General features: G+C 42.5%; 1 protein-coding gene across 5 annotated transcripts in view; it reads right to left on the bottom strand.

Annotated features, from left to right (window-relative positions):
• Nucleotides 1-21,294, bottom strand: part of TTLL4 (tubulin tyrosine ligase like 4) — a 40,816-nt gene extending 19,522 nt beyond the window's left edge. For 3 of the 5 annotated variants that reach the window (XM_081052706.1, XM_081052704.1, XM_081052705.1), the window contains exons 1-3: nt 21,122-21,294; nt 2,982-3,142; nt 483-2,057 (exon numbers count right to left, since the gene is read on the bottom strand). In XM_081052706.1, coding sequence (XP_080908832.1) covers nt 483-1,960 — 1,478 coding nt within the window. In that variant the 5' untranslated portion in view covers nt 1,961-2,057; nt 2,982-3,142; nt 21,122-21,294. The remainder of the gene's footprint in view (nt 1-482; nt 2,058-2,981; nt 3,143-21,121) is intronic. The other 2 variants (XM_081052708.1, XM_081052707.1) reach the window with 2 other exon arrangements.
• Between the last annotated feature and the right edge of the window lie 2,976 nt (nt 21,295-24,270).

Genomic DNA, 24,270 nt, shown 5'->3' with positions numbered 1-24,270 from the left:
TGCTCTAATGCTGAAACGGCTGTCATACCAGGAATGACTGAGAACCTGATTGGGTTTGGAAGCAAGGAGAAAAGTCACAGGCTCCAACAGGTGGTGTCTGGAATTCTTATTTCTACCTGGTTATAACGTAAAGCAGGGTCAGCAAACTCTTCCTCTAAAGGCCCAGACAGTAAATATTTCCCGTTTTGTGCACCATTCAGTTTGTCACAACTACTCACCCCTACCACTGTAACAAAAAAAAGTCATAGATGGTAGTAAATGAATGGGCAAGGCTCCATTTCAATAAAATGTTGTTTACAAAAGCAGGCAGTGGATGCGATTTGGCCTGCAAGCTGTGGTTTGCTGACCTTCAACCTAAAGTGAAAACCAAAATTCTAGGGCAACTGAAAAATAAAACCTTTGGAGACACAAGATCAGTGTCACCAAATCATGGTGTGTATACTCTACAGCTCTAAAGGAACCAAAACGTTTCCCCCACTTACCCAATATCCCTAGAAGATGAGTCCAGCTCCCTGGCTTCTTTAGGCCCCTCCTTCCCAAACTGGCCCAGATGGATGGAAGAGAGGCGGGTGGCCACGTCGGCTAAGCCACAGGGCTGAGGGGGAGAAGGCAGAACTGGAATTCTGTCTTCTCCAAGTGGTGGGGAGTCGGTCGCAGACCCACAGGCAGGGCTGTGGCTGAGCCCATTGGCGTGTGAGGCAAGGAGGTGAATGCTGATGCGCTTGGTGCAGAAGACGGTGCTATCCAACTCCAAGGCGTCCGAAGCTCTGGGGAGGGTCCTACCGTCTGCGCCAGCATCCTCCTGCGGGAATGGCGGGTCTACCGCTGGAGGTTTCCACCGCCTGTTCCTGTTGAGGAGATCCCACTGCAAGCTGGGGTTCATGAAACAAGACTGATCAAACTGGCAGCCTTGCCTCAGCGGCTCAAAGCCTCGTGCAGTCAACTTCCTCACGGCTTCAGTGAACCGAACCTCCCTGCTCAGAGCCTGGGAAGCAGAGTCGCCATCCAGGCCAAAGGGATGTGGCTTTGCCCTCGTGGCTAAGTTACTCTGGTTAGACTGGGGAGAGGCAACACTGGTGGCGGAAGCGTCTAAGGAGCTGGGGGAAGCCAGGGTGCTACGGGCAAGGGCGTCCTCTAGGACAGTGCCATTGCTCTTGGGGAACTTGTGTTCAATAGGCTGGAGTGCACAGTCTCCAGTGCCCCCTGAATGATGCCAGGAGGCAAAGTGGACCCTGGGTGAGGACAGTGGCTTCAGGCCCTCTGTGGCCTGTGATAAAGGCACTTTAGTGCTATTTGGCCGCATGAAGGAGTTGTTATTTAGCGTGGGCTTGTAGGAGGAGGAGGAGGAGGAGAGTGGAGATGGGATCTTCCCTGAGATGGCAGAGGCCAGGCTATTCCCTGAAGGGATTTCCCCGGCTGCTCCCAGTGAGAAGTACGGATCTGTGGATGAGGATGCCGTGGGCTGGGCCATGGGGGAGACCGGGAGAGACGTGGCCTGATTGGCAGTGAGTCTGACAGGGAAGCTCTTTTGAGGGAGAGAAAAAGATCTTCTTTCTGACGGGCTTGAACGCAAGCAGAAAGACTCCAGTTGCTGGTATGTTCTGTGCCTACAGTTGGAGCGGCGGTACAACAGGGTGTGGCTGACCAGGTCCGGGAGAGAGTGCAGGTAACAGGAGTTGCTGTGGCCTGCAAGGACAGCTGTGGGCCCAGGGCTACATAAAGTGCTGGGGCAAAAGAAATATGCTGGTTGGGGTGGGCCCAACTCTGCCGAAAGTGTCCCCACGTGCTTCTTCTCCAGCTTCCAGATCGGCTTCACCTGCTGATGAGCCTGAGGCCAGACTTTGCCCTCACAGCGTTTCTCAGGTGGCAGGGCAGGCGCGGGGCCCGCAGGACCCGTCTGCTTAAAGCCGTTGCCCTGGCGGACGCCAATGCTGTAGTGCTCTGCTCCCGCTGAGGCCATGGGGGGCCCACATCATGGCCACGTGGCCTCATGGCCCGGCTGAGGAAAGGTGCCACATGCCTCCAGTAACGGCAGCTGCATCCTTGAAGTCCGTCAGCTTGAAGGGGAGAGAAACAAATGGGAATGTCACAGTCCCAGGAGGACACATACAGTGCGACAGCAGTCCCCAGGTAAACGACAAAGTCCCACATCAGTATTTCTTGGGTGACCAGTCTTGGTCGTCATTTGGAGCCCTGGGAGAAGAACACTAGATTCTTAGGATTTTTTCAGTGGCCTTCCTGCTGCCCTCATGCGATCAAAGCTGGCAACATCAAGGACTAGACTTTACAGCTCCGCCATTGTGAGTCTGCTCACCTGATGCCACTCTCTCCCTCAGAGGGCCAGTTCCTTTCTCTCCAAAAACAAAAACAAAAACCCCATCTTTTTGTTTCATTATCCACAACTTTACATGAGGGGCTTCCTTCCCTCACCTAACACTGGTGGGGCTAGGAATAAGGCCAGTCTGGGGGTGACACAGAAACCATCCAGTATCTTCTTTCTCATCAACCAATTCTAAAAGGTCAAACATCATTCAAGAAACATAGTTCACATCTACTGCTCTTTGACCAACGCTCAGCTGCTCCTGGTGTGGTCTGCTTTTCAGCGAAGTACGACAAGTTCAGAAAACTCCCCTGACCTCTGGAGCTGGGAAAGTAATTTCATTTCTTCAAGAGTCTTGCCAACTGTATAGATTTAAAATCCGTCCCATGCGTTGGTGGGAAATAAAAGAAAATGGAAGTAGATACCAACATTACTTTTACTTAAAATGACTTTATTTCCAGTGGGTCAGGAGAGTTCAGGGAGTAGAATATAGAGGCAAGAAGAAGGGGACAGAAGCCTTCTTTATTCCAGATCCCAGGCTGACCCCAGGGACGGAGAGCCTGTCTCCTATGTTTCTCATTTAGTATTGTCTCTAAAGCAAAAATCTCTGAACCAGCTGTAGTTCTGGGTCCCAAACAGTCTGTTCAGCAGGGTCACTTACTTTCTAAATCAACTGCACAAAACAGTCTCCAGTTTTCACAACTGCAGGGAAAGATGGGCCTTCTTTCATGACAGCATCCGGAGGGAAAAACAAGGTCCTTTTATAAGAAGTCATTCATCTGAATGGAATCCTGGCCTCCTCCTCAAGTGTTTTCAGAGTGGCTAGAGGGAAGGAATTAGCAGAGAATTTTTTGTTCAAGGTACATTTAAAACATAAACTTCAACAGGGAGAGGACCTTGTATTTTGATAAGAGAGTAATGGCCAAGGGAGATCCACGATTCCTGTTTGCAGCTACAAAAAGCCTGCAGAAGCCACACGATGTCACCCTCTTCCCGCAAAGGCTGACTTATGTGGATTCTTTCTCAAAAGTACAAAACCCAGAACTCATCACTACTGATACTCAAAATGATAGTGGGCTAAAACAGCGGAAGTGTCACAACTAGATTTTGATGCCAGTAACTTCAAATTAAGGACAGTAAAAGGACCTCCACCACGTCCAAACTCCAGAAGTACCGTGCGGGGCACAATTACAGTCTATGCACTCATGGTAAAGCGGCACACACAGAGGAAGAGGCAAATCGTGCCCATGACTTTACAATATGACACATGAGTGCATGCGCTGTGTACCATCAACAGATTCACAGCCCCAGCTCACGGAGTCCTCTTTCAGGATTCCACATCTCGCCCCACCGATACAACACAGCAGACCCCAAAGTGGTGGGAGGAAAGGGCTAAGGACATGAAACGTGGGGCTGGCACTCCCTTAAGAATATCCCACCTGTGGTTCCCATGTGCATTCTGCTATGTCAGGCCTTCATGTCTTAACAAGTGCTGCTCCCTGGAGCCCTTTCCTTCTCTTTCACCAGACTTCAAAACGATCAGCTAGAATATCACCTTCTCCAGGTAGCCTTCCCGGACTCCCTTGTTCAAACAGGATGCCTCATCTCCATGCATGCCACCATCATGGTTTCTCTTACAATGAGCTTTAAGTATGGACTGCTCATCTGACTAGGAGCAAGAAGCACGTTTTCCTCCTACTGCTGTCGCCAGTACAGAGTCTGGTACACAGTAAGTGCTCAATAGTCTGTTGAATGAATAAACTGAAAAAGCACACTGCATGAACAGGAAACACTCAAGCCCTGAGGAACGCTAGTTTGGGTGCCTAACGAACGCCAGGTCCTGTGCTAGGCGTTCTGCCTGCATTACCTCATTTCATCTTCACAGCAGCCTCCATTCCATTTCTGATGATGACTTGGAGACTCAGAAGAGCCGCGCAACTCTTCTAACTTAAACCACCAATGATGAGTGGTGCCTAGCTGAAAACTCAGGTTTGTCTGACTCCACACGGCCTCTTAAACAGGAATGAAACACACACAGTCACTATCCCCTCAATTAGCCCTAAGCTTCTGGTATCAGAGAAAAGCCAGGCTGGAAATACTCTTCCACTGTTTATACTGAGCTCCTTTGTGAGCGAAGTGACTACTTCATTCTTATCAGCACCACAGCCAATCCCACTTTCCTTTGCGGCCCTGGGTGCCCTCTGCACAGACTGCCCAATGTCTCCCTCTCTGCACTGTACTGTGTGAATCCTCAGGGCCAGGAATATTGCACACAAGTGTCCTGGCATCTAGCCGACTTGACTTCTAATGCAAATGGGGAAGAGGGAGGCGACGCTGCAGGTGGCTTGCTTCCAGGCAGAATGGGAAGCAGGCCAGCGGGGCAAGTGCCCGAGGAAAGTGCATTCTCTTCTAAGAGGATTCCAGCTCTCGCATGTCTCTGCAACGGCCATTTCCCACTCATGGTTTCCTCTCATAGTCCCCATGACGTGTAGGATGGCAACTTGGAAAAGGGCCACCTGTCTTCCCAGAGATGCCTATCTAGACCCAGGGGCCTAGCAGGTGAGAAGATGTTTCTGTAACTCTTTTTGGGAAATAGCTCCCCAGCTCGTAAGAAACATTCAGAGATGGCCAAGATAGCTGTGTCAGAACTACCACGCAAAGGCCAATCAATCCGGTCAGATAATTTGGAGAGAGTAGCTTCAAGAACATGAAGTAACCAGTACCACTCAGAACACTGTCACATACAAACGTTCCAACCTGGCATCACTGTTTTGGGTTCAGAAGTTGTGTCTGGTGTAGACGAGGAAATGATGATTGCTAAAAGTCACTTCCTTCTTTCTGCTTACAGACAATCCTGATGAAATCAAAGCTCCATGTGATGGGAAAGCAGAGACCTAGCTCGAACATTCCGGCAGCCTGGGTCCCGGCCCCCACTGCTGCCACAGGTCACCTTCTCCTGTGTGCTGCCCTCAACAGCACTGCCACTGAAGTGCCAGGAAATGACCCCTTCACCCTACAGGAATGCAAAGTGACAAATTTTAAAAAGCTTTAAAAGGCCCAAAATATAAGAAGCAGAGGAAGTGAGAAAGTAGTTCTAAAAATCTAACATACTAAGAATAGTGGTTTCTGCCATAAAGTCAAAGTCCAAGTGGGCAAATAATGGCTGGCACCCAGACTCTCCAGACAGCATACACCCAGCAGGCACGTTTTCTTCCAAGTCATAAAACCTGTCCCCTGTAGTGTACTTGGGGCTCCTGACACAATGTCTGCAAGGCCCTTCTCCCAGCTTCCCTCAAATTTCTAAGTGAACTGTGATGCAACAAACTTGTGGTGTCTGTGCCTTTAGAATCCAAAAGACAGGTTGCCCATATCCCAGGAAATATTTTAGGATGAGACATCAAAGAAAAAAGAACAAGGAGAAAAGGTACTAATATTTATGTATGTAGACGGCCGCTAATGGGAAGCATTGTTTCAAAAACACCCGACTTAAGCAAATCTAAACTTATAGTAATTGGTGATCATGTAAATTAAAAGGAATCACAAGTTCCATTGTTTTCATTCAATTTACATATATATTTTTTAGCAACATCTATCCACTACTTAAAGATAAGCAAAGGCATTCATACATACTCTCTACGTCCAAACGATCCATCAATTGACCCTCCAATCAACAGTTTACAAAGAACTTACTTTAGGAAGAAATAAACTGACCTCATCTGGAAAATAATATTTTGAATAATCTAACATATTTTAAAGAGCTACTAATCTTACACCTTTCTTGCTCCTACACATTATCCCTGGACAACAGGAGGCTTACTTAAGAAGCAAACAGGGGGTACAAAAGTTCAAGTTTAGAAGAAACAAGCCTGTGTCTGGCTAAGTTCCTCAAAGTCCAAACCGGAATATGCCCAGCTGAAAAGAAAGGTTAGTTGAGGGCAGAGCAGCTGAGGAACGAGTTCTTGGGAAGAAAAGTCCCTCTGAAACAGTTCTCAGGACATTTTTTATGCTTATGGAAAAACACAGGTCTGGAAGAATATACACTAAACTATTAGGGTAGTTATCTTGGGGGAAGGGGTGGGATGAAGGATTGGGCAGTGGAGGGGAGTGGGCCACATTTCCAGGTTACTTCACAGGCATCTGTATTGTTTGATCTTTCAAAAACAAACAACCACATACTACTTGTGGGAAGTTTTTCCAAGAGTCTCCAGGGCACTGCCACTACTCACACCCATGTGGCATCAGCAGCTTCCACCCCTTGGTGACTCATGTTAAACAGAGCTCTGATGAATAGAGAATCCATTCAATGCAGAAACAACACAGCTGGAATGTCTGGGGAAAGACTAGAGAGGAAGTACCATAACCCCACTGGGTAGAGGTGGAATCTAACTAGAAAGTTCACATACAGCACAGTGCGTGGCCCATACTCACATTCAAGTGATGCTCAGTATCACACTCACTATTATGGGAACCAAATGATCTGACCTTCTCCCCTCAGCCTTTTTCTTAAGCTTCAATGAAGAGGGGAAACACATGGAGCAGGCAATATTACTCCACCCCTGAATTTCAGCTAGTATGTGTAATGCTCTTTTATACAAAGACATACCTGTCTTGTCATTTGAGGACTTCTGTGATATTTGTTACTTGACCAGTAACTGGATTTTTCAGCTGCAGGTATGACTTGGCACTAAAAAGCAACTGAAAAGTGCTTTGGGACATACCAGGAAAAGACCCTTGCTTCTGGATCTTCTTTTGGTTTTTATAACTAGATATTCGAGATTTCTGAAAACATTGGGTGAAAAGGTAAAAAGTGATTGTTACTCACCTACTGCCCAGACACCGGTTCCCATACATCATTTGTTAATAAAGGGAACCAAGGAACTCAAGTTCCTTGAAAAACAGCTGGGGCAAGAAAAACATCACATGAGCCTAGAATATGCTGTAAAAAGGAAATACTCAAAATTTGATAGGAACATGTCATAAGATCACAGAAACAGGTAATATCATATTTAATAGTGAAACACTTGATGCTTTTGCTCTAAGATTGGGAATAAGGCAAGGATGTCTACTTACCCCATTTGTATTCAACACTATACTGGAAATTCTAACCAGTGCAATAAGGCAAGAAAAAGAAAATAAAGGCATGTAGATTGCAAAGAAAGAAGTAAAACTAAATTTATTTGAAGGAGACATGATCGTGTACATAGAAAATCCTAAGAAATCCACACTAAACCTATTAGAATAAGCAAGTTAATTAAGATTGTAGGCTATAAGATCAATATACAAAACTAGATTTTATTTCTATATACTAACAAGTAAAATGAAATAAAACAAATAATTCTACTCACAAATAGCATCCAAAGGAACAGGAATAAATTTAACAAAAGTACACTGAAAATTACAAAACACTGCTGAAAGTAATTAAAGCTCTAAATAAATGGAGAGATATAACATTCACGAATTAGAAGACTCAATATCGTTAAGATGGCAATTCTTCCCAAATTGATCTATGGGATAAATGCAATTCCTATCAAAATCCCAGCAGGTTTTTCTGGAGAAACTGGCAAGCCGATCCTAAAATTTATATGGAAATGGAAAAGAACAGAATGGCCAATACAATTTTGAAAAAAAATAAGTGAACCAAGTTGGAGAACTTAATACTACCTGATTTTAAAACTTAGTATAAAGCTACAATACTCCAGATAATATGGTACTGACCTAAGAATATAGATCAACACAACACCATAGAATCTAGAAATAAACCCTTACCTTTATAGTCAATTATAGGCATATCTTGTTTTATTGTGCTTTGCTTTATCAGGCTTCGTAGATGTGTTTTTTACAAATTGAAAGCAAGACCTTTCATCAGCAAAAAGATCATGACTTGCTTTATTGTGGTAGTCTGGAACTAAACCTGTAATAGCTACAAGATATGCCTGTAATTGTCAACAGGCTGCCTAGGCAATTTAATGAGGAAAAGGACAGTCTGTAACAAATGATGTTAGAACAATTGGATATCCGTGCACACAAAAAAATGAACTTAGACACTTACCTTACACCATAAATTCACTCAAAATGGATCAGAGAGCTAAATGTAAGAACTAAAATATAAAACTTCTGGAGAAAACACAGAAGAAAATTTTTATGACCTTGAGGTAAAGGTTTCTTAGATATGATGTCAAAAGCACGATTGATAAGAGGAAAAATTGATAATAGTCCAGCTGTTAGTTAGCTATATCACAATTAAAAATGTAGAAAAACATCACTGGAAAGATGAAAAAAAATCCACAAACTGGGAGAAAACATTTGCAAATATAATATAAAGGATTTATATCCAAAATATACAAAGAACTCTTACAACTCTTACAACTCACTAAGAAGATGAAAACCAACCAACTTTAAAAAATACATTAATAGGCAATTTTAAAAATAGGCAAAACATGAATAAATCTTCATGTTCACTAAAGCACATATACAAATAACTAATAAACATATGAAAAGATGATCAGTATCATTAGTCATTAGGGAAATAAAAATTAAAACCACAATGGGATACTACCATGTGTCCCCGAAAATAAGACGTAGCTGGACAATCAACTTTAATGAGTCTTTTGGAGCAAAAATTAATATAAGACCTGGTCTTATTTTAATAAAATATAAGACTGGGTATAATATAATATAATATAATATAATATAATATAATGTAATATCAGACTGGGTCTTATATTAATTTTTACTCCAAAAGACACATTAGAGCTGATGGCCCAGCTATGTCTTATTTTCGGGAAAACATGGTACTACGTATCCACTAGAATGACTATCATCAAATAGATTGATAATACTAACTGTTGGCCAGAACATGAAGAAATGGAAACTTTCATACATCGCTGATGGGAATGTAAGATGGTCCAGCCACTTTGAAAAATAGTTTGGCGGCTTCTTTAAAAGTTTAAAGAGAATAGACATTTCTCCAAGGAGAACATACAGACAGCCAACAGACATATGAAAAGATGCTCAGCATCACTAATCATCAGAGAAATGCAAATAAAAACCACAATGAGATATCACCTCACCCCTGTCAGAATGGCTATCGTCAGTAAATCAACAAACAACTGCTGGTGAGGATGTGGAGAAAAGGGAGCCCTCACGCACTGCTGGTGCGACTGCAAATTGGTGCAGCCACTATGGAAAACGGTTTGGAAGTTCCTCGGAAAATTAAAAATAGAACTACCTTATGACCCAGCAATTCTACTTCTGGGTATTATCTGAACAAATACAAAATACTAATTCGAAAAGATATACGAAACTCTATGTTCACTGCAGCGCTATTTACAATAGCCAAGATATACCGTGTTTAAAATAAGACCAGGTCTTTTATTAATTTTTGCTCCAAAAGATGCATTAGAGCTGATTGTCCGGCTAGGGGTGAAACACAGTAGAAGCAACCTAAGTGCACATCGATAGATGACTAGATAAAGAAGATGAGGTACATATATATAATGGGATATTAGTTGGCCATAAAAAATAAAATTTTACCATTTGTGACAACATGGATGGACCTAGAGGGTATTAGGCTAAGTGAAATAAGTCAGACAAAGACAAATACCATATGATCTCACTTATATGTGGAATCTAAAGAAAATAAACAAATAAAACAGAAACAAAGATACAGAGAACAAATTGATGGTTGCCAGATGGGAGGGTTTGGAGACCTGGGTGAAAAAGGTGAAGGGATTAAGAAATATAAATTGGTAGTTACAAAACAGTCATGGGGATGTAAAGTACAGCATAGGGAATATAGTCAATAATGTTGTAACAACTATGTATAGCGCCAGGTGGGTCATGGACTAATCAGGGTGATTACTTCATAAATTATACAAATGTCTAACCACTATGTTGTACACCTGAAACTAATATAATATTGAATGTTAACTGTAATTTAAAAATTAAAAACTAATACAAGTTGAGGTAAAGATTTTAAAAAACAGTTTTATAGTGACCCAGCAATTCCACTAAGTATCTACCCAAGAGAAACAAAAAAGCATATGTCCGCACAAAGACTTATACACAAATGTTCACAGCAGCATTTTTCAAAATAGGCAAAAACTAGAAACAATTCAAATGTCCAGCAGCTGATAAAGGAATAAACATATGACATATTCATATAATGGCATGCTACTCAACAATAAAAAGCAGTGAACCACTGATACATGCAACAACCTGGATTAATCTCAAAAACATTATGCTTAAGAAGCCAGACACAAAAGACTATGAGGTGTGACTGAAAACTACGGTGAATATTTAAATAAAAATTATTACAGTAAAAGACACATTGCTATTAATCCCCCTCAAAATACTCCCCCTCGCTTCGAACACACTTATCCCATCACTCTAGCCACTTTCTGAAGCAGTTCCGGAAGTCCTCTTTTGTGAGTGTCTTCAGTTGCGTTGTCCTGGCTGCCTCGATGTCCTAAATCAATTCAAAATGTTTGCCTTTTATGGTCATTTTGACTTTGGGGAAGAGCCAGAAGTCGCACAGTGCTAAATCTGATGAATAAGGTGGATGAGGACACACGATAATGTTTTTATTTGACAGAAATTGCCATATGTCAGAAGCGATGTGTGACACGGAGCGTTGTCATGATGGAGGAGGAAGCAGAAACACTCACAAAAAGGGACTTCCAGAAATGCTTCAGAAAGTGGTAAGAACAATGGGGTAAGTGTGTTTGAAGTGATGGGGAGTATTCTGAGGGGATTAATGGCCATGTGTCTTCTACTTTAATAAATTTTTTTTATTTAAACATTCACCGTATTTGTTGATCACACCTCATACATAATATGATTCAATTTTTACAAAATTTCTAGAAAAGACAAAGTTACAGAGATAGAAAGTAGATCAGTGGTTGCCTAGGGCTAAAGGTAGGAAGAGGAATGAGTATAAATGGGGATGAGGAAACTTTTTGGGGTGGTGCAAGTGTTCTACAACCAGACTTGTGGTGACAGCTGCATAACTGTTCAAATTCACTGAAAGCCATCGAATTCTACTTTTATACTGGGTCAGTCAATTGTATGGTATGTAAATTATACCTCAACAAAGCTGTGAAAAGTGGAGGGGACAAAAAGGACAGAGAGCCACCTTCAAGACAATCCCTCTCACCACATCTAGGACGATACGAACAGCAAAATAAATGAGTTATCAGATTAACTGAAAGAAGAATCCACAAATCCACGCTGATATAAATGAACAGAAGAATGAATGATGAGGGAGAAGGAACTCTTCCTTACAGTACAATTCCAATTAATAAGAATAGAAAATCCCCATTGGCAACCACTACAGTAACAACTGCTTCCGGCAAAACTCATCAGTGGATCCGAAAATAGGTGGGTGAAAGATTGTTGGAAAATAGGATAATTATATTGTCTCTAAATATCTCTGCACCAGATTTTATTAATTACAAAGGGGAAATCCTAACTTGAAGTGGAGAAACCTGACAGACACCAGGTAGTCAAAGATGCCATGGTCAGAAATAGCACAAACTGACTTTGTGCCCCATGACATGATGCATTGAAGGACACGTCATCACTTCTGTGATTTCCTGCCCGAAATGCATCATCTTCAAGGCATGAGAAAGTATCAGGCAAGGTCAAGTTGAAGGTTGTTCTACAGAGTAACTGGCCTGTGCTCTTCAAATGTGTCAAACTCATTAAAGACAAAGAAAGGCTGAGGAATTATTCAGATTAAAAGAGACTAAAAAGACACGACACCGGAATACAGTGTGTGAGCCTGAAACAGATAATAGGCATTGACAATATCTGAATAAGGTAGACCAAATAATAGCATTATAGTATATGGTATTACATCAAAGTTAATTTCCTGATTTTCATCATTATACTGTGTCAATGTAAGAGAATATCCTTGTTTTAGGAACTTTTTAGGAAAGATTCAGAATGGAAAGGGGCATCATGTCTGCAGTTTATTCTCAAACATTTAAAAAAACAGTTCACAGACCAGATATGAACGAATAATAAAGTGAGTGTGGGAAAACATTAACATTTGATACATCTGGGTAAAAGTAAATAGGAATTCTTCATACAATTTTTACAATGTTTACAATTTTTGGCAAGTCTGAAATCATTTCAAAATGAAAAAGGCATTACTATTTTAAGGGAAGCCTGGTTTTCCTCGGACCAGCAGGCAGGCAGCACCCAATCAACTTCAACGTTCTTTGAAATTAGACTGGCAGGAATGGATTTTACCAGTGAATGATTCAAGACGATAAAACAGAAGTCACTCCTTGCTCCATTACCTGAAGCAGGCTCGACTGGGGGTTCCACCTATCATCCGAGGTACAAGAACTGAGGTCACACGCTTCAGGAAGAGCCTAGTCAGGACACAAGTCTTTCCCATGCAGCCACTGGGGGGTGGCCACCTTCACATGAACTAGCCACCCAGCACACTGCGGTCTAACCTGCCAGTGCATCTGCAAACTTTGGCTTCAGGGGAGCGTAAGGGGGAAGGCACACACCCGCGCCTGGCAGATGAAGTTTAACATTTAATAGTACTTTCTCTGGGGCCCATCAACACACAACGTGGGGGGAGGGCTCCAATTTTCAGGGGAGAAATGCTGTTTAAACTTGGTTTTATGTGAAAACCTCGTTGCCCAACAAAACCCGAAGTTCTCGTTTTGCCTTCAATTGAGAAGGCCGTTGCTGTCAGCACCAAGCTGAGAATCAGGAACCTAGAGGCTGAGATAGGAGTTTAGAGCTGCAGTCTAGGGAACAGGGGGCAATGTGGGAAGCTCAAAGTTCTCTATGACCAGTTATTCAAGGAAGGAACACATTATCTTTTAATCTCCTTGAAACTAGACAGGAATGTCAGATTTTAGTAAAAAGAAGGGCTAAGGGAAGTGGGAGGAGGGCTAATAAAACAGGAATGATCAATCACATTCCTTATTTAATTGACCTTTTAGAGTCAAATAATCTTTCAGAATCAGGGACGGGAAATAAGCTGCAATTGCACAAAGAAGGCTTCAATTAAAAAAAAAAAAAAAATATATATATATATATATATATATATATATATAAATCTCCAGGCAGAAGGGTGCTAAGTCCCTGGGACAAGTGTTCATGCAACACAGAAATTCCCAACATGCCCTGCGGCAATGATCTCACTCTGACCCAGCATATCTTCACTTCCACTCCTCAATCAACAAGTCCTTCCAGTTTCAAACACACGCCCTTGCACGCATGTATCCGTCTCCATTTCCACTGTTACTACGTTAGCCCCAGTTACCATCATCTCTCACCTGTGGTTTCAGCTTCTTCTCTGACCTCTTCTTATAAGCTAGTCTCCGGGTAGCGATTATGCTGCTCTTTGTAAAAGGTAGTTTAGACCATCTGACTCCTGACTCTCTGACCTTATCAGAGCCACTCTTGCCCCTCACCAGGCACGTACCCATCTGTCCTCCCAGGGTCTTTGTGTTCCCTCTAAAACACCCAAGTGGCTTAAAAGGCTAGCTCAGATCCCTCACTCAGTATTCAGCTAATATCACCGCCTCACAGAGCCTGTCTACCCTAATACTGTACTACCCCCCATCATTCCCTATCACGTTACCTTGTTCCAGTCTCTGTTTTCATTCTCCCAGGATCTAAAATTATTATATATTAACATTTCCTCATAACTGCCTAAAGAAAGATTGGAAGGATGAACAGAAACTGATTTTTTTCTATAAAGGTTACCAATGGGGTGTGAGACTTCTCTGTGTATACCTTTTCTATCATTTTGACTTCTGGGCTATATAAACGAATCACCTAGTCAAAAACCTTACTAACTATATTTTAAAGTGAGAAACTCCAATTATTTAAACATTCCTTTGCTATTTGTCTACCTTCTCTTCCGGAATGAAAGCTCTATGAGAACTGGGACCTTGTTCGCATGGCATATGTCCAGCCCTGGAAATGTAATCAGGGTTCCTTAAACATTTGCTGAATAAACAAATGCACCTACAACAGGTACAACCAGCAAAACCACAAGATGGGCCTCTTCAGATTAAACAGGCGCTCCTCTCCTCCCACCGTCTCCTTGTTGCTGCTTCTTTTCTTGGTGCAGAATCTCTGCCATCGCCACACCCGACTCCTTCAACAATAAATACCTTTTTTCCTCCACCGAAGGACCCCTCCAAAATTCTCCACAGCATGTCTTTCTTCCTCTCCCACATCAAACCAATCTGCTCTTATAATTTCAACTATCACCTGCAGGAAGACAGTTTTCAGAACTTGATCTCTCTCATGCTTCATGTCTTCACCATCAACTGTCTGCTCCACCTTTTCCCACGTGCATGCCCAGCCCTCTGCACTCTTGACTTTCCAGGGTCTTTCAGTGGAACCTTCTTTCTCTCAGTCATCTAAGAGGAAAACGTCAGTCACTTCCGACTCCCTCCTTTCCCTTATTCTCCAAGACCACACCAGTCACAAAACTTAGATGCTTTCTTCATAGCATGCTTCATCTTTTATTTCCAGCACCACCGCCACAGAGCTGGACCACTGCGAGCATCCAGCCTGAAGTCTGTGTCTCCAGAGTCTGCCCCTCTTAATGCCGTCCTGTGCTGGTCTTAACGCTAAGTCCTGGAACAGACCTTTGAAACCGGTCGGTAGGCCTTTATACTCCACTAAGCCTCCTCCTTCTGAATCTTTATATTTTACTCACCTTTTTTTCTCCAGGCCCAGCTCAAGCCCCACTCTCTCTATGAATATCCACTGTGTATTTACTCCTCTAATGTGACATTTTGCAAAGGCTATCTTTTACCACTGAGTGCTCTCCTTTCACACGGATGTGCCGTGTAAACCCACAATAGTTTTTATAGGGAAGCCCTGTGTATCTATAACAGACAAACGCAGAGCTAATCTGGCAGAAGTGGGGAGATCACTGCCCTAGTTTGGTTTCCTCAGCGATGCTGCCCAACTCTCCTCCCCCAACAACAGCATGGGAGCGCTGAGGCTCCCCAGAACAAAGTTTGAAAACAACAATTAATTCATTTGGGAGTGATGTATACATTCCACGTCAATTATACCAACACAAAGCCGTTAAGGAAAAAAACAAAACTTGACTAAAGGGACAAGAAAGGAGAGTAAAGAACTGCAGAGTATTCTAAAGATTAAAAACAAATGGTCTCAAACATGCCTTTCTGTTTGCACAGCTGGCTCAGCCCAATCCCTAATCCACCCCCCACCCCCACCACCCTTCCCCCCACCGCCAAGTGTAGGACTGTCACAGTAGACCCCTGACAGAAGTCCCTGGCTCCAGCCTCTTCCCTTCTAAAGCATTCAGTCTCAGGAATCTCACCATCCTGCTCTGTCCTCTTTATACAGCATTCAGAAACTGCCTGTCTCATTCTGCCTTCCGCTCTGTGATTGTGCCTCAAGTTTCCTCCTTAAGTCGGAGAGTGATGAGCAGCCTAGGCTTGAAAAATCTATGGTTCTTGTGCCAACTCATCAGGTCTCCAGGGGCCCAGCCCAGACCAACTTGGACAAGGTATCTGTTTGTACAGAAAGCAATTATTCATTACCCACTGATTAAATCACTCTCCTCTATCACAGGAGTGTGTGTGACTCCTGGGATCTGCAGGTTCCCTTTCCTCCTCCATCTAGGTGTTTCCCTCGGTCACCAGGGGAACTCAGGACATCAGAAATGGTTCAGAGTCTACAATTCACAAGATCTCTCATGAGATTACTTTAATTGCTCTGTAGTTATGTTAGAAGATAGAACTGACTTATGTGGAACAAAATAAAATGGGGAGGAGTGTAGGAACCAGACTCCCTTTCTCTTAGAAGATAAATCTAAGCTGTGTCCCTAAAGAAAGCTGGAGGAGCAATGAACTTCCTCAAGTCCTACTGAGAAAGGTCAGTACCTCAGCCCTAATGAGAAGGGAGGGTCAGTACACGTGAAGACAGGGAGCGCTTGTAGAACACAGTTCAACAAAAAGAGTTAGCAAACCTGAGGGGAAAACACTGATCACACCAGTTAGAGCCCAGGGAAGTAAATCTCCAAATTACTGAAAAAGGAAAAACAGTTGAAGGCTTAACATAATTAGGTGACTAGCTCTCCTGAAGCCCTGACCTTTATCAGCTTCAGAAAGGACCTTCTTTCCTCCTCCTGAGTAAGCTCTAGAGCAGTGGTCCTCCAAGGATGGTCCACAGAACATGAGGGAACCCCAAGACCCTTTGAGGGGTTTCACTAGGTGAAGCTATTTTCATAACAAAACTAAGATGTGGTTTGCCTTTTTTACTATGCTGGCCTTTTCACTGATGGTGCAAAAGTAATGGTGGGTTAAACTGCTGGTGCCTGAGCAGGAACTGAGAAACAGCACCTGGCTTGTCAAACTAGCTCTGCACTCTTGACTTTCAAGGGTCTTTCAGTAGAACCTTCTTTCTCTCAGTCATCTAAGAGGAAAACGTCAGTCACTTCCGACTTCCTTTTTTCCCTTATTCTCCAAAACCACACCAGTCACAAAACTTAGATGCTTTCTTCATAGCATGCTTCATCTTTTATTTCCAGCACCACCACCACAGAGCTGGACCACTGCAAGCATCCAGACTGAAGTGTGTCTCCAGAGTCTGCCCCTTTTAATGCCGTCCTGTGCTGGTCTTAACGCTAAATTCCTTCACCATCACACACTTCTTCACCGCACAGTGAAATAATAAATGCCAGCTTTACTTAAGAATGTCCTTGATGATGCAGTAAAAATGATATTAAGTCTCAATCCTTGAGTATCTTTGTAATATTGTGTGACAAAATTAGAAGTACATTTGTGTGCATACAGAAAATGATAGTCTCTATAAACACTTGTGTGAGTGTTTGAATTGCAAAATTTTTCTGTGAAACACATGTTTACTTAAAAGAATGAATGACACACAGTGATTTGGCAGACATTTTCGGTGGAGGGGGAAAGAAAGCTGTCACTTCAGGGAAAACAACTGACAATATTTGTTGCCAATGGTAAAATTTGAGCTTCCAAGAGAAAATTAGAATTTTGACACTCATATCTGCCACCCTGAGCTTGACAGCTTCCCAATACTTAACCATTTTTCTAATGACAGTGTGGTAACATGACTATGGTTTTTTGATACTGTGTAATAAAATGTGGCAAGAATTAGAAGATCTGCATAACTCAGTGAACCACTATTTTCCAAATACCTCTCACACAATGTTACAGAATCACACATGGGTAAAAGATACTGTCAAAGTGAGAGAGACCAACAGATTTTAATGTAACAAAGTATGAAAAGTTCAGTGATACCATTTCAGATTCCACACTGCAACTAACCTTCACAAAACCACCCTTTAACTTTTGTGTAGTACCAAAGAAGAATACTCACGATTACCAGAAAAGGCTATGGAAATATTTCTCCCTTTTCCAACTAACTATGTGTGTGAGGATGGATTTTCTTCATAATTCAACCAAAACAACATATCACAACAAACTGAATGCAGAAACATATGAAAATTCAGCTGTCTTCTATTAAGTTAGACATTAAAAAGATTTGCAAAAACAACGCCACACTTCTCACTAATCTTTTTTAAACAAAAGCACTTTCATTTAAAAAAATGCTACTTATGTTAACTTGTAATGGATGTATTATTATTTCTAAATGAATATTTCAATTTCTAATATGGTAAATATCAGGACATATGTATCCCACACTAAAAAATATATTGAAGATCCCAAAGAGCTTTTGAAGTGCTTAGAGGAGTCCTGAGACTAAAAAGTCTACGCACCTCTGGTCCAGAATACTGCTGCCTGTCCACGGTACCCAGGAGGGCTCCTAAGGACAAGGTCCTTTGTATTTCAGGGCCTAAGAGAAATTAGTACTCTCAGCATTTGTTCCAAAATGCCAGGTCTGGCTTCCCAGTTCTGCCAGAAGAGGGTGAGAAGTTCAGGCATTAGAGAAAATTTTTCTCTGTATTTCACTGGCAGATCAAAGCATTTGATCCCATCCTAAAATCCAGGAAGCCAATGACCAGATTATTCCAAGGTTATAAAGGAATCTAGGTGAGAAAGCTAAACTCAACTCCAGATCATGAATATCAGATTCTGAAGCGAAGACTTCATCTAGGTAAGTTTTCAGCAAGTGACTTTTCATTTACATACTCATTTTTGTGTTTGGTTATAAATTCTCTGCCTTCATCCTCCATCCCATTTCCTCCCCACTCTTTCAACGGTGGTGTTCCTCTGAGCTCAGGCTTCCCACATTGCCTAGCACATGGTAAGTGCTCAATAAATGGCACCTGCCGTTATTACCACAAACTCGCCCACAGCAATCTGTTCCATCCCATGACTTCAATCACCTGCTGTATTCTTAACTTTCTATCATCACCCAGACCTCTGCCATGAGCCCCAAATCTACACAACACCTCCTGGGCCTTTCTACCTGGATGTGCTGCAGTGACCTCCACTCACCATGTCTGTTGTGTAACTCCTTTATCATTCTCCTCAAAGCCGCCCCTCCTCCTATTTCCTTCTGCATCAAGAACCACCTGGTCACTAAAGTCAGAAACTTAGGATCATTCTAGACTGCTCCTTGTCCCACTCTCCCTAGAGGTATTCTGCCATCAGGTTATATCCACTCTCCCATCTTTAATCTCTCTCAACACCCTCTCCATTCCTACTGTAACCACCATAAACCGCTCATCGTCTGTAGCCTGGTCTCTAGTTTTCTCATTGGCTCCCTGCATCCAGTCAAATTCTTCCTATGCAACCCACACATTGACACTACAGTAATTTCAAACACAAATCTGATGTTATTTTCCTGTTATTCATCTTTCTGTGGTTTTCCTGCAGCATACTCTTCAAATGGTTTTACTCATGTATACTCATGTAAAAGGATTTTTAAAAACGTGTATTCCTTGTACATCTTAAAGTTGAATTGTAAAATTTTTCATCGCAAGTTTAAACCAAGTTTATTTTGTTAAAAGGAGGTAGAAAATACTAAACATTTTATTAAAAGAATTGTTAAGGATTAATTGTAACTAGAATAAACACTTTATGGTAAGATAAGTTTTAAATATTTTATTGAATGACACATACCTAAACTAAAAAAAACTCTTTAAAAATTTTTGTGTAAGTTTTACCAACTGTAACTTGAAAAACCTGTGGTCCCAAAGAACATTCCAGTCACATTTAACTGTTATGTTCTTCTGAACTCAAAATATCCCAACAGGGAACAAACTTCACCCTAATAGCAATGTGTATTAAACAGGGAAAGACAAGAAGCCTTCTGGGTTTTCGAGGTAACTTAATCACTAAATGAGGCCTCTCTCAAATCAGTATTTCCAAAATATTCCATTTTGCAACTGAGGTTTTTGCACTCGGGACAATATACTACAATAAAATTTGGAAATCTGAGAGAGATGACATTCCCTCCACCACCCCTTTTTTTTTGTAAGATGAGTTTTAGAAGAGTTCATTTGGAAACTGAGGTTCTGGAAATTGATTCTTCTAAAGCTTTGTGTGCAGGTACTGTATATCCCTTGGAAGTCTTGGGCACTGGTTATCCCAGCTTGAAAACCACTGCTCTGGAGGATACAACTCTAACTCCTTAGCAAAATATCTAATGCCCTTTGTGATCTAACCCCTATTAATTTCCCTCTTCCTAAATGTCACTGGATGGCTCCCATCAAACCCAACTCAGGTCTGTCAAACTGTTTCCAGTTCTGTTTTCAGGATTTGCTGTATCTTCTCTAAAGTTACATTGTATCTGGAATGTCTTCTCACCTCTTTATTCCCAGAAAACACCTGATAATTTTTCAAGGTTCCATTCAGTTCAATCAATGAGCAGCTGGTAATTTACCGGGTACCAAGGAGGTGGTTTTCACACAAGAAATGAAGGATGGATTGGAATACTGTCCCAAAGGGTCCCCCAGCTGCTTGTTGATTGGCTAAATTAACAGGTGCTGAAGTTAAGGAAGATGCCATCTGGAGTATCTGGGAAAGCAGGAATGACTGCACAAAGAAGGAAGGATTAAAGCACTTCCTAGATCCAGGATAGGATTGTGAAGACCAGGGAACAGGAATAATAGTTTTCCAAGTGAGTATGGGTTAAATATCTTTCTAATGTTCTATCAGAGCACACACCACACAGTATGACAAGTGCTTGTTTACTTGCTTAAAATCTCCCCTAGACTGCAAGCTCCGCGAACACGCCTGTCTCGTTGACCACTGTATCCCGCCAGCGCCTTCCATCGTGCCCTGGCTCATTAAATATTTGTTGATGTTTATTAAAAATTATTGAATAATTAAATGAAGAAATGGATGGATAAATGAAGAGTTAAATTCCGCAGGATCTCAGATGCTGTTTCAATCTCTACAGTTTAGGATTTTCCTATAGGTACTGAAGGTGGGAAAGTAAACATGTAGGTATCCAGGTTAAAGGCAGTCGCGAAGCCTGAGAGGAGCTTGGGCTCACACCCAAGGGAGAATTTAAACCGCAGAGTGGCGGGAAAGAGGAGGCCCGGAGGCCCGGGGTGAGGGGATGCAGCAGGGTTCGGTACCCAGAGGCGAGGCGGACTGAGTTCACACGCGCAGAGAAAGAAAAGAAGGGTTCGGAGGAGGGGTCCAGTCCTGGCCGGTGGAAGCCACGGCCCCCTGGCCTCCCAGCGGATGGAGAGTTGGAGGGGAGGGAGCCGGGCTGGAGCGGAAGCGGCCGAAGGGCTGGGGACCCGCGTGAAAGGACCCGGGCAGAGGGAAGGGCGGGAGAATAGGGGCGGAGGAGAGTCGCTGCCGCGGCTCCGCGGCCACACTCACTCACCTAGCCGACTCGGCTTCGCCCCGGCACTGAGCTGGCTCCGCGCTGCTGGCTCCTTGGCCTGCTGGGCGAGCGGGCGGCCTCAGGCGCCCCTAGCAACCACGCACCGCCACGCGACCCGCGCTCCCAGCCGCCAGCTCCGCTACCGCCTGCCACGCACTGCGCGCGCCCCCAGTGGACGGACCCAGGGCCTGGAAGGGGCGATAGCGCGGGGAGGGACGCCGGCGCAAGGGATCTCGGGGGTTGTGGGGTTGGGCGGCCTGGGAGGGCAGGCCTTCACCGGCCTCGCGCACGCGCAGTCGCTTCAGGGCGGGTGGGACCCGGGGAGCAGAATTCTGGGAGATGTAGTCCTGAGATTAAATCCCTGACGGGCTCCGTTCTGGCACTTCAGGACTCTCTCGTCTCTGATTCTATCTAACCCCTATGGACTCTTTCTTTGGCCGTGCTTTAATTCGTTCTTATAAAATCAAACATCTCGGGCTTTATTAAAGATTAATTTTTAGTAGCTCTTTCAAGTAAAAGCCTTTGAGTTTGACCCCGGGTAAGATCACCAGATCTACCATGCGTCCCTCCAACCCATCCTTCCCTACCCCAACCCACTCAGCAGGGTACAGCTACAACCACCTGTTTTGTGGGCTTCAGGTGTGAACTTTAGGAAACACTGACTCAATTCATTATCTCCCTAGGCAAGACCGATCATGCCCCCTCAGTCTCAAATGTCCGTAGACCTAATGGATTTGGAGATCTAAATGGAGCTGAAGGCTAAGAAGATCTCTTCTAAAGAGTCTGCTACATTAATAAAGGGGACAATAAAAGATGAAACTAACCTAATGAAAACAATCTGCACCAGAGCAAGGATGCTTCACAAACAATTGATTTCGGCAACAGTCATTGATGGACACTAAAACCATCAGAGGATTAATGGAAGAATTTTACTCTGTAAGGATGTCTGCCATCACCTGTATATTTTAAGTAATCTTGGATCATGAAACATAGGACAGCTAAACATTATGTCTTCTGATGTGATGCAATCTGAACTACACAGTAATATTTAGGAAGTAGTGTATTTTGTCAAAAAAAAAATTAAAAGTTGAATCTGAATCTAATCAAGCTTTTGGCTCCAACTTCCAGTTTATAGGAAACAAAGAGAAACACTACCACAAGAAAGCCATCGGACAAATCCAGAATGTGGGCCAACATACAGATGAATGACCTTGTTTCTTCAACAATTTCAGAGTATAAAAGAGTGAGGTGTTCTAGATTGTAGAAGATTTACGAGACATAATCAACTGCAATGAGTGAACCTTGTTTGGATCCTCATTCAAACAAACCAACTGTAAAATTATATTTTTCAGACAATGGAGAAATCTGAATATGGACTGGGGACATAAGAACATAGCCAATGTTAAGAAACCATTATTAACTTTGTTATTGTAGGACCCCCCCCCAAAAAAGATATATCCACATCCTAATTCCAGAAACCTGTAAATATTACCTTATACTATGGCAAAAGATGTGATTAAGGATTTTGAGAGAATGATTTTTGAGATGATTAAGGAATTTTCCTGGATTATCTGGATGGGCCCTAAATCCAATGACAGATGTTCTTAGTGAGGCAGTGGGAGATGTGACAGACACAGAAAAGAGGAGGCGGCAATGTAACCACAGGCAGAGATTGGAGTGATATTCCTGGAATGCCTGGAGCCACCAGAATGTGGAAGAGGCAAGCAATGGATTCTACCCTAGAGCCTTCTGCGGGAATAGGTCCCTTTGGGCAGCCTAATTTCAGACTCCTGGGCTCCAGAACTGTGAGAGAATAAATTTATGTTGTTTTAAGCCACTAAGTTTGTGGAAACTGGTTGTGGCAGCCACAGGCTACTTTGGTTCTTTAAGAAAATACCCTTTTTTTCTCTTTTTTTTAACAGACACAGACATATATATTTTTCACGATTAAATGAGATGATGCCAGGGATTTCCTTTTGCTTTAAAACACCCCAGTAGCAATGAGCACACCTGGCGCCCAGGTCTTAGTTTCTAGTACAGACAGTCCCCAATTTACGATGATTCCACTTAACGTGTTTTTGACTTTATGATAGTGTGAAAGTGATATGCATTCAGTAGAAACCATACTTCAAATTTTGAACTTCAAATTTCGAATTTAATCTTTTCCCGGACTAGTGATATACAGTATGATACTCTCTCGTGAAATAATTAATTTTAGTTCAATGCTTCAAACATTCTTCAGGCCCAGAGTGATTTCAGCTGCAAGTTAATGGTGAGTACCCACACAACCATTGTTTTTCACTTTCAGTACAGTATTCAATCAATTACATGAGATAGTCAATACTTTATTATAAAATAGGCTTTGTGTTAGATGATTTTGCCCAACTGTAGGCTAATGCATGTGTTCTGAGCACATTTAGGGTAGACTAAATGTTAAGCTATGATGTTCGGTAGGTTAGGTGTATTAAATGCATTTTCGAATCATAGTATTTTCAACTTATGATGGGTTTATCGGGACATAACTGCATTATAAGTCAAGGAGAATCTGTACCATTCTGATTTAAAAGGAACCAGGTCTCCTTGGAGAAGTGGCTGATTCTAGGACCATGACAGGAAAACACAAGATGAACCTCAAGTATCTCGTAGTACCAGAAAGAAGGTATTTAAAAAAACTAAACAAAACCACATTGTTGGGAGTAAGTCACAGGAGCTAACTAAAAGAACTCCCAATGACCAAAGCTGGAACAATGTGAGCAACAAAATTAAAGTAGTAGTAGTTTATAACCAAAGTATAAAACAAATATCCATGAGTCCCTAGTATAAATAAATGGTTGACTATGTTAAACAAATGTGGTAAAGAGACAAATCTGTGCAGAAGAATTCCAAATAAATACTCAGCCCCAAAGGAGGGGGAGCATTACTCCCTACTCCTTAAGTGTGGGCAGTGCAGAGTGACTTCTTTCCAAAAAGCACAGAATAGAAAGGGGAGTGGGGTAGGGCAAAAGGAGTAATAATAGAAAAATCTGACAAACACTACTTCAGCCAGGTAATCCAGGTCAATATCAACAGGCAGAAATCATGTAGACAGTATGTGCCCTTGATATGTGATGAAAATAGAACATAACTTTTGTGATATTGCTCCCAAAACT

The sequence above is a fragment of the Rhinolophus hipposideros genome (assembly GCF_964194185.1).
Source record: "Rhinolophus hipposideros genome assembly, chromosome: 6".
Lineage (NCBI taxonomy): Eukaryota > Metazoa > Chordata > Mammalia > Chiroptera > Rhinolophidae > Rhinolophus > Rhinolophus hipposideros.
The sequence above is the reverse complement of the archived record's forward strand: the minus strand, read 5'-3'. Positions and strand labels throughout refer to the sequence as shown.